The 10,860-nt window shown below is 57.1% G+C and overlaps 1 protein-coding gene across 1 annotated transcript in view; it reads left to right on the top strand.

Moving 5' to 3' along the window:
* The window catches only part of PRKCB (protein kinase C beta), a 96,988-nt gene that overhangs the window by 59,721 nt on the left and 26,407 nt on the right, over positions 1–10,860 (top strand). Inside the window, exons 5-8 of the mRNA XM_014309055.1 lie at positions 3,783–3,939; positions 4,385–4,519; positions 6,293–6,389; positions 8,633–8,779. Coding sequence (XP_014164530.1) covers positions 3,783–3,939; positions 4,385–4,519; positions 6,293–6,389; positions 8,633–8,779 — 536 coding nt within the window. The remainder of the gene's footprint in view (positions 1–3,782; positions 3,940–4,384; positions 4,520–6,292; positions 6,390–8,632; positions 8,780–10,860) is intronic.

A 10,860-nucleotide genomic window follows, 5' to 3' on the forward strand; every position in this document is an offset into this window, starting at 1 on the left:
CGGTTTGCGGTGGGCAGGGGTCGGTTTGTGGTGGGCAGGGGTCGGTTTGCTGTGGGCTCTCTTTTCATTTCACATCAAAGGGAACCCCACGTGGCAGATCCAGGAAATCACTTGCTGGGCTTTGCTTATCCAGTGCATGAATCTTGCCTTTCCTTGCCCCTGGGGGCTGGGGAGGGGCCCTGCCCTGGTGCCAGAGCCGCAGAGAGCTCCTGGCCTGCCCCCCGTGCTCTGGGAGCGTGTCAGACTGATGTGCTCCCCCCTTTTGGGGACACGTTCAAAGGGAACCCCACGTGGCAGATCCAGGAAATCACTTGCTGGGCTTTGCTTATCCAGTGCATGAATCTTGCCTTTCCTTGCCCCTGGGGGCTGGGGAGGGGCCCTGCCCTGGTGCCAGAGCCGCAGAGAGCTCCTGGCCTGCCCCCCGTGCTCTGGGAGCGTGTCAGACTGATGTGCTCCCCCCTTTTGGGGACACGTGGGTGTCTCTTCCCCAGCTCTGCAGTTACAGCTGCCAGAGTCATTCAGAGATTTCGTCTGAGCCGTTATTGAGAAGCTGTTGCAAACTTTGCAGAGTGAATTCGGGTATCGTTCCCCCAGCTCCGCCTGCCCTGGCAGAGAGGTGACAGTGGCAGTGCAGCAGTGTGCCCATGCTGGGCGCAGAGCGGGGCACTGCCCCCCTGAGCCCCCCACCCCAGACATGCCCAGGGCCTGCCAGCATCTCCCCTGGCCATGGCTGAGCCCACAGTGGCATCTCCGTGGAGCCCAGAGTGATTTAGGACTCGCTTTAAATGCGATCATAACATTCTTACTCATCACTGCTAATAATGATGTTACTGCTTCTTAATGATGCACAAAAGTGTCAGGATATGAGAGATATAAAACTGTTTTACATCAGATTTAGCTGTCAAATAAATGCCATAAGTGCTGGCGAGGAGCACTCCTCCCCTGCCGTGAGGGATCGCTGCTGTGCCGCTCCACGTTTCCTTTTTCCTTCACTTCATTGTTGATTTCTGCTTGAAAAGCCAGGAAGTTTCTTAAGGTCAAGCAGAAGCATTTCGGTTTTTTTAAACGAATAGATAAAATTATTCCCATTAATGAAATTCTGAGGTCTGCACGCTGAGATAATAACATGAGGTAATCAAATCTCATGCTTCAGGGCATAAACTGATTAACTGCAGGGCCAGGACGGCTTCTCCTGCTCCTCAGAGAGGAGAAGGATAAACAGCAGAGGGCTGCTCGTTGGTGTCCTGGGGCTGTGCTGGCTTTGGGACAGTGGCACATGGAGCAGAGTGGCATTGGTTCAGTGTGACACCATTGTGTGTCCTGTCCCAGTGAGGCATTGGTTCTGTGTGACATCATTGTGTGTCCTGTCCCAGTGAGGCATTGGTTCTGTGTGACATCATTGTGTGTCCTGTCCCAGTGAGGCATTGGTTCTGTGTGACATCATTGTGTGTCCTGTCCCAGTGAGGCATTGGTTCTGTGTGACATCATTGTGTGTCCTGTCCCAGTGAGGCATTGGTTCTGTGTGACATCATTGTGTGTCCTGTCCCAGTGAGGCATTGGTTCTGTGTGACATCATTGTGTGTCCTGTCCCAGTGAGGCATTGGTTCTGTGTGACATCATTGTGTGTCCTGTCCCAGTGAGGCATTGGTTCTGTGTGACATCATTGTGTGTCCTGTCCCAGTGAGGCATTGGTTCTGTGTGACATCATTGTGTGTCCTGTCCCAGTGAGGCATTGGTTCTGTGTGACATCATTGTGTGTCCTGTCCCAGTGAGGCATTGGTTCTGTGTGACATCATTGTGTGTCCTGTCCCAGTGAGGCATTGGTTCTGTGTGACATCATTGTGTGTCCTGTCCCAGTGAGGCATTGGTTCTGTGTGACATCATTGTGTGTCCTGTCCCAGTGAGGCATTGGTTCTGTGTGACATCATTGTGTGTCCTGTCCCAGTGAGGCATTGGTTCTGTGTGACATCATTGTGTGTCCTGTCCCAGTGAGGCATTGGTTCAGTGTGACACCATTGTGTGTCCCCTCCCCGTGAGGGGACCCCAGGCTGTGCCAGCCCAGAGCCTCTGCCAGCCCCGGGCTCCTCCTGCTGCTCCCACGGGGGTCCTGGGGAGTTTCTGCTGGCCCTGGGGCAGGAGGAGGGTGAGAACCACCCCAGTCCCCTGCCCTGGTGCTGCTGTCAGTGCCTGGCACTGCCCAGGGGCCGTCCCTGAGGCTGCCAGCGCTGCAGGGGCACCGAGAACACGTTGTCATGGTGGATTTACAGCCAGGGAGGTGACAGGGGACAGGAGCAGCTCGGGGTGGGGTGTGTGGGGAGCCCAGGCTCAGCAGGGCACTGGGGCATCGTTCCCCATGCCCTGGCAGCACCGAGGGGCACAGGAGCCCCAGAGGGTGGCACTGGGTGGGCTTTAGGGTCCCTGCTGAGCCAAACCTCCCCAGCAGTCGGTGATTCTGTGCCAGCATCCCTGCCTGGTGCCACCCTCAGGGACGGAGGGGCCGGGGCTGCTGCAGGGCCCCCTCGATGTGGATGGGGGGGGGGGCCAGCCACACTTCCCACACCTCTCCCGCCTCACAGGCTGCTCTCAGGGCTGTCACCTTTGATAAATGAGCTCGTTTATAAATGCAGAGTTGAATTTTGGCCACGAGTTCGATTCCATGGAGCTGGAAATTGGGCAGTGCTCCGGGAGGACAGCAATAGATGGCAGATTTGGGGGCATTAATTTGCTTTTCAAAGCTCCTTGGTCCCCGGCCTCATCAGAAATTCCTTACTGGTGAGTTGGGAACTGGGCAATTGGCTTTACTCTTCTGACCCTGAAAGTACCTTGGGCCATCCTGTGGTGCTGCAATGGAGCTGGAGTTCTCTCCTCCTCCTCCTCGTGGGACTGGGGGGTGCGCTGAGCCCCTGTGAGCCCCACGCCAGAGCTGCTGGTGGCACCTGCTGGGATTTCGGGCTGTTCCCAGCAGGGCACGACCCTCTGGGCCTGATCCCGGCTCTGGCCTTCCTTGCAAACAGCTTTTCCCCAGGTTATGGCTCGGCTCCATCCTGACCCATCACATTTCCCACCTCTGCTCTCTGTGCTCAGCCTGGGGGGGAGATAAGATCCTTCTCCTGGCAGACAGACCTTTTTGGACTTGATCTGGGCGAAGAGACTCAGCTCAGCCTGGCTGTATTTAATTTGTCCAAGCTGCAATCCAATTAGAAGCAGCTGAGTCACCTCAGGTTTGCTCTTCCCGCTCCGCTCCCGCTTCCCGGAGGAGCTGCTGGCCCCAGGGCTGGGCTGTGCTGCCCAGTGGGCACAGGATGGTGCCCCTGGCATGCCCAGGGCCACGGGGGGCTCCGGGGGGAGCTGGGTGCTGGATGTGGCTGCTCCTGTGCTGCCTTTGGGCTCCTGCTCCCACCTCCCTCCCATGGCTGCTCCCACTCCTCGAGGGGAGCTCCAGCCCCAGGCCCCCACAAATCGCTGCAGTTCTGCTTCCCAGGGGGCAGGAGGAAACAAATCAGCTTCAAACTGCTCAAAGCCGAGAGCAAACAACAAATCAGCCTGTCAGAAAGTAAAAATAATCTCCTGAGCCGACCCTGCAGCCTCCCCCGTGCACGAGAGCTGCGTGTGCTCGGCGCTGCCATGTCGTTCCTCATGTAATGCCCATGTCTGCACAGAGCCAGGCTAATTCTGCTTTTAATCACTATTTTCACACTTACTCTTGGCACGCAGGGAAGTTGTCAGTTGTTGGGTATTTTTGTAGCTGGAATACTGAATTTAATCCTTTTTCTCTTCCCCAGTAAGAGATGCTAAAAACCTAGTTCCTATGGACCCTAATGGCTTGTCAGATCCCTACGTGAAGCTTAAACTAATCCCTGACCCCAAAAACGAAAGCAAACAGAAGACCAAAACCATCAAGTGCTCCCTGAATCCTGAGTGGAACGAGACATTTAAATTGTAAGTACAAGGAAAACGTTTAAATTTGTAAAGTGAATTTTCTCACCACCAAGAATTAACGTGGCTTTATTTGCTCTGATTTAATTATTCCGAGGCATTGAGCTGACTCGAGTGAGAAATGATTCCTTTTGTTCTGTAAGGGACACAGAAGCACCCAAAGCTCTGCCCTGACCCTGCTCAGAGCAGAGTGTGTCCGGGCAGGAGCTCTGTGCTCTCTGTGTGGGTCAGATGTGCCCTGAAACCAGATGTGCCCTGAAACCAGATGTTGGAGACCCCAGCAGGCCCTGGGGACCATCCCTTCCCTTGCACCCTGTCCATGTGGAGTGTGGGGGGCACAGGGTGAGGGAGCAGCTCAGGGTGGGACCATCCCTGTGCCATCCCTGTGCCATCCCTGTGCCATCCCTGTGCCATCCCTCTGCCATCCCTCTCCCTTCCTCTCTTGCAGCCAGCTGAAGGAGGCAGACAAGGACAGGAGGTTGTCTGTGGAGATCTGGGACTGGGATCTGACCAGCAGGAACGACTTCATGGGCTCCCTGTCCTTCGGGATCTCTGAGCTGCAGAAGTCAGGAGTGGATGGATGGTGAGATGTGATTGTTCTGTCACCGCCAGGGGCACAGAGCAGCCCAGGGTGTTTGTACCTGGGATGGGGCAGCCCCTCAGACCTCCCAGCTTCCCTCTGCTCCAGACACCCCTCCCAGCTCCACCTCTGGGGCTGCTCAGGGTCACTGCAGCCACGGGCTGTCTGTGTGGCACCAGGGCATGGACTGCCTCTGTGGGACCTCCCCCATGGCCTTGGGGGCTTGGGGAATGCAGAGGAGGGCTTGGGTGGGCTGGGTGCCCACAGTGCCACTCCTGGGCAGAGCTGTGGGTGCTCCCACTGCTCCCCAGCCCCGTCCTGTCCCCTCCCGGCTGGGCACAGTGTCTGGCATTTGGGGTGGCATTTGGGGTGGCATTTGGGGTGGCATTTGGTGTGGTATTCTCGGGGTGCCCCGTGGCAGGAAGGGAATGATGAGTCTGACTCCCTGTCCTTGGAAGGCTAATTAATTATTTTATGATCTATATGATATTAAAGAATATACTATACTTTACTGAAATGATACTATATTGAATACAATGCTATACTGAAACCATACTCAAGGATAGAGAAAGGATACAGACAGAAGGCTAGAAAGATAATAATGAAAACTCGTGTCTCTCACCAGAGCCTTGACTGTGATTGGTCATTAAATCAAAACAATTCACATGAAACCAATCAAATAATGACCAGTTGGTAAACAATGTCCAAACCACATTCCAAAGCAGCAAAACACAGGAGAAGCTGTGAATCAGATAATTATTGTTTGCATTTTTCTCTGAGGCTTCTCAGCTTCCCAGGAGCAGGAATCCTGGTGAAGGGATTTTTCAGAAAACGTGACAGTGACACGGTGGCATTGTGCCGGTCACCTGCCGGGCCCTGATGGGCAGGGCTCCTCCTCTGGAGGGAGCTGTCCCTTCCCAGCTCCCAGCCCCTGTCAGGGTGTGTGTGTGCCGCGCACTGCCAGCTCCCAAAGCCCCTCCCAGCCTGTTAAAAAGCTTGGAAGTGGAGATCTAAGTGGTTTTCCTTGTCACAGCGCCGGCTGGAGTGAGCTGCAGGAGGAGGAGCCCTGATCCATATTTCATACCCAAACAGCCGCAGTTAATGGAGGAACCAGCTCAGAGGCACAGCCTGGGCAGGCAGGGCTGTCCTGGAGCAGCCCCTGGCATCACACCCAGCCCACCTGGGCTGGACACACCTGGGCTGTGCCCCAGCAGGGTGAAACTCCTGCCAGCTCAGCGGTGTTCCCGTGATTTCTGATCACGGCTGCTGAAGCTTTCCTCCTCCTTTGGGGGAGCATCCTGTCTGTGTGCTCGGGGTGGCAGTGCCAGCCTGCCACTGGCATGTGCCATGTGCTGTCCTCGTGGGGCAGCTGATGAAAAGGGGTTTGCCCACGCCTGTGCCCGTGGCTGTCACCAGAAACACGAGTTTGTTTGTGGGTTGGGGTCAGGACTGGTTTGGCAGGGACACCAGTGCTCCGTGTGCCCACCACAGCAGGCAGGGGATGCACCCCCTGGGCTGGGGGGTCCCCAGAACGCAGAGGGCGCCCAGAACATCCCTCAGGCCACTGAGGGGCTGGGGCTTGCCCAGGGGAGGGCTTGGGGGCTCTGCTGGCCTGGGCAGGGTCCCCTGGGTGCTGTACAGGGGCAGAGCCGTGCTGGGGCAGGCAGGGTCCCCTGGGTGCTGTACAGGGGCAGAGCCGTGCTGGGGCAGGGGGCCCAGCCTGCCCAGCCCCTGAGCCTGCCCAGCCCCTGAGCTGTGCCCTCTCTGCCCCTCCAGGTTCAAGCTGCTCAGCCAGGAGGAGGGCGAGTATTTCAACGTTCCCGTGCCTCCCGAGGGAGAGGAAGGAAACGAGGAGCTGAGGCAGAAGTTTGAGGTGAATTGGTTTTCCTTGGGCTCCGGGGTGTTCCTCGCTGCCTGCCTGCCGTGCCCGCAGGAAGGGACTCTCCCTGCCAGCTCTTCCCCTGGCAGGGCAGGGCACGTGGACAGGCTCCCGCTGCCCACAGAGGCTCCAAGGAGAAATGTCTATTTGCTACTCAATAAGCCATGGAAGTTCTGCTGAATGATGGATCCAGACCTTGCTGAGTGAGCAGAAATTGGCCATTTTTCAGGGCAGCTGAAGTCTCCACAGAACCCCAGGAATGAGTGTGGTGCATCTGGAGACTCACATGCAATGAGCCTTGCAGAAATGACAGAGTTGTCCTTATGGTTCTCAGCATGAACTCTGTGATTGCAGCAGACACTGGAGAGTTAGCTCCTGCTCTCCTTTCTTTTTTATCTTGTTTATACACAACTTTCCTGAACATGCAAGGAAGGACAGTTCTAATACAACAGCTGGCTACAGCCAATGGGTTCTGGCTGGACAAAGAACTAACAGCTGGCTTTTGTTGCATTTCATGGTGTTCCAGTGGTGTTAGAATGGTCTGGGCAGCCAGGTCACAAAACACCTTGTGCAGAGGTGCCAGAGCACACCTGTCCTCCCCTTGCTGTGTGCCCCCACACCTGTCCTGCCCTTGCTGTGTGCTCCCACACCTGTCCTCCCCTTGCTGTGTGCTCCCACACCTGTCCTCACCTTGCTGTGTGCTCTGACACCTGTCCTCCCCTTGCTGTGTGCAGAGCACACCTGTCCTGCCCTTGCTGTGTGCTCTGACACCTGTCCTCACCTTGCTGTGTGCCCCCACACCTGTCCTGCCCTTGCTGTGTGCTCCCACACCTGTCCTCCCCTTGCTGTGTGCTCTGACACCTGTCCTCCCCTTGCTGTGTGCTCCCACACCTGTCCTCCCCTTGCTGTGTGCTCCCACACCTGTCCTCCCCTTGCTGTGTGCTCTGACACCTGTCCTCCCCTTGCTGTGTGCTCCCACACCTGTCCTCACCTTGCTGTGTGCTCTGACACCTGTCCTGCCCTTGCTGTGTGCTCCCACACCTGTCCTCCCCTTGCTGTGTGCTCCCCACTCCTCCCCTGCAGGGACTCAGTGTCAGGGCAGGAATCCCCCTCCAGCTGGGCTTGGTTGGTGCTGGGAGTGAGGATGAGGATGAAGAGTGAGGGTGAGGATGAGGAGTGGAGTGTGCCAGAGCCTGGGACATGCCGGGGTCACCCCAATGGGTGTGGAAACCCCAGAGCCCGCTGCTCCCGTGCTCTGAGGGCTGCAGGTGACCTTGAGCGGGGCGTTCTGCAGCCTGGAGGAGCTGGTGAGAAGCAATTAGCAGCAGCAAAGGCCTGAGGTTCCCGGGAGGTGCAATCTGCAGGGGCTGCCAGCAGCAGCCAAATGGAGCCGCCGGGATCAGGGTAATGGAATTTCATGCTAGGCTGAGCTCAGCACAGCCTCACACTGCTGGGAGTGAGAGGGACAAATCCTGGGAGCGCCTCTGTGGGAGCAGGATCAGCACATCACAGCCCTGGCCTGGGCAGGGGGCACTGCTGGGGGCTGGGGTCCAAAAATGGGGCTTGGTGAGGGTCCTCAGGGGGCAGCTGTGATGGCCAGGGGGGCAGGAGGGGCTGTGTGTCTGTCTGTCTGCCAGGGCAGGGGGGGCCGTCTGTCTGTCTGTCTGTTCAGGAGGCTTTCTGTTCTGGGCTGTTCCAAATGGGTTTGTGGCTTCCTCTGTGATCCCCTCCACTTTCAGCTGCAATCACAGAACGACTCCAATGGGAGGGAGCACGGGGCAGTAATGGAGCTGGATGAAAAAGCCCATGTTTTACCTTGATGTATTTATATTCCCCCCTCTTTTTCTGGTGAGGAAGAGCCAGAGGCAGTTTTTGCCCCCAGAGGGATCTCTGGGGCTGTTTGCCATGCTCTGGGTGACTGGGCACGGGGCAGGGTGGCAGGGCAGGCTGCAGTGTCCTGCTGGCACAGGGACAGCGGTGACCAGGGCCACAGGTGATTCCCAGTTCTCTGGCAGAGGTTAAGTGGGAAGCAGCAGTGCCATGTGCCAGGGCTGGTGGCTCCTGCAGAGCCTTTCTCGGTGCTCATCACGCCCACGGAAAAGGCTCCCAAAGCTCAGGGTGCTTTCTGAGCAGGGAAGGAGCTGCTGAGGTGGGATTTTGGGAGCGCCCCCGGGGTTTACAATGCCCATTGTCCCTGCTGTGATGTTCCCCTCCCTGCCCCATCTCCACCTCTGCAGAGAGCCAAGATCGGCACGGGCTCCAAGGCCGCGGATGAGAAGACACGAAATGCCATTTCCAAACTGGACAACAACGGCAGCCGGGACCGCATGAAGCTCTCGGACTTCAACTTCCTGATGGTGCTGGGCAAAGGGAGCTTTGGGAAGGTGAGCTACCCCTCTGTCTGCGCTGAACACCCCTGGGGGGAACTGGGAGCACTGGGAGCCCAGCTGGGCTCCCCCTGTGCCCCACGGGGAACCCCAGAGATGTCTGACGGCACCACCACAAACTCCATCCTTCTGGGGAGCAGGGGATGAGCTGTGTCTTTAAAGCTCTTTTTGTTTGGTTGGGGTTTTCTTCTTCTCCAACAATTACAAGTATATGGGAACATTTTAATTAACTTCCCAGACCGGTTGTGAGCGGTAACAGAATTTCATTCTCCTGGTGATTATGTGACTTGGAGCCTTCATTTTTCCTGGGGTCTTGCCAACTCTCTTGATTTCCACTCGGGATCCCAGTGCTCCAGGGAATGCTGGGGCTCTGCAGGAGGTGGGTGCAGTGTTTGCTGGTGTGAGGCCTGGCCCAGCCCCACTCTCATTAGTGAATCGCCTTAATTGCAGGCAGTATTGCTGAGCCTGCAGGCTCATTCCTCAGGCAGGTAGAGGAGGTGAGGAGGGTGTGCAGGGATGCACCTGTTGCATTCCACAGCAGCAGATAACCATTGTTTTCATTTTGTTATTGAGGCCTCTCAGCTTCTCAGGAGGAAAAATCCTAAGGAAAGGATTTTCCATAAAAGATGTCTGTGACACCCCCGTGCTGTGGGTTGGCATCCCGGGGTGCAGGACAGCCCGGTGCCTGCTGCTCTCTCACAGAAATGTCCCCTGTGCCCCCCGCCCAGAGCCAGCGCTGGTGTCTGGATGGAGGCTCTGTGCCTGCGCCGTGTCCCCCGCCGCCTTCTCCCCTTGAATTTCAGCAACATTAGCAAACTCCTCAGCCAGCTCTGCCTTATATAAGGGAAAGTGTGACAGAAACTGTTCCCTGGAACAGCATGTTATAAATATGCTAATTAGCGCTAATTAAAACAGCACGTTGGTTCCTCCGGGTGGATGCAGCCTCGCCCTCACGTGTGCCTGCGCCTCCCCAGGCATCCCTGGGCATCCCGGCACGGGGACACCCAGGTGCCGCCGCCCTGTCCCCGCCTCCTGCGCTCTCCAGAGGTGCCAGATGTTGGGGAGGAGCCGGGCAGAGGTGCCTGGAGCAGGGAGAGCAGCCCAGCTCCCCAGCCCCTGGTGTGCCCAGCAGCTGGCTGTGTCCATGGCACTGCCATCCCTCTCCAGGGCTGGCACCTGCTCCTGTGCCTGCTGCCAGCCTCCCTCCTGCCAGTCCCTGCTGGCTGCAGAGCTCTTGGGCTGCAGTCAGTGTTTGAGTGAGCTCTGTCTGTCTCTGTTAACCCTTTGGCACCCCCATGTCCTGCTCAGCATTTTGCTCTCTGCAGGGTCAGCAGCGCCGACACGCTGCCCTCGGTGCAGTTTGACAAACTTGCTTTCTCTGTGTTCACAATATCTCCAGTCCTTATGCTGGAGCATTCCCAAACAAATACTCTATATTGCAGGAATAAATCAAGTTAAATATCAGCTTTTTTTCTGCAGCAATAAAAAGTTAAACAGGAATGCAATCTGCTTCCCAGCAAGCACGCTGGCAGATGGAGATCCCCCGAGCCAGGCCTGGGGGGTGGAAATGGAAAACAGGGGCGTGGGGCTGTGTGCTCCTGGCTTGGCATGCTCAGCCCGGGACACAGATGTCCCTGCTGCTCTGGAGCCCCCCTGGGCTGCCCAGGACTGTGGCTGGTGGCAGCTCCACGGGGCTGGCACCGCCAGGGAGACGCTCCCACGGAGGGAGGCAGCGCTTGGCACAGCCAGCCTGGGTTTGCTTTGCTGTATTATAAATAGAGGAGAGTGAAATTAGGTGGCTTGCTCATATTTTTGCAGCTGATCAATCTGTGGTGCTCTGGAGCTGCCAGGCTTTTTGGGGTTTGTGTAGTTGGCTGAGCAGGGTGGAGCCTTTGGCCGCTGCAGCTCTGGGCTCCAGTGCAGGGAGAGCTCTCTGGGCTGGGGTGACCTTCGGGCTCTGCGCTGGGTGTGACACCTGGCAGCAGGGCAGGGCATGGGCCAGGCTGGGTCCCTGCTCCCCTGGCACCCATCCCCATCCATGTTCTGGGCTGTGCCAGGGGCACTGGGCTGTTTGGATT

Source organism: Geospiza fortis, unplaced genomic scaffold (genome assembly GCF_000277835.1).
Source record: "Geospiza fortis unplaced genomic scaffold, GeoFor_1.0 scaffold213, whole genome shotgun sequence".
Classification (NCBI taxonomy): domain Eukaryota; kingdom Metazoa; phylum Chordata; class Aves; order Passeriformes; family Thraupidae; genus Geospiza; species Geospiza fortis.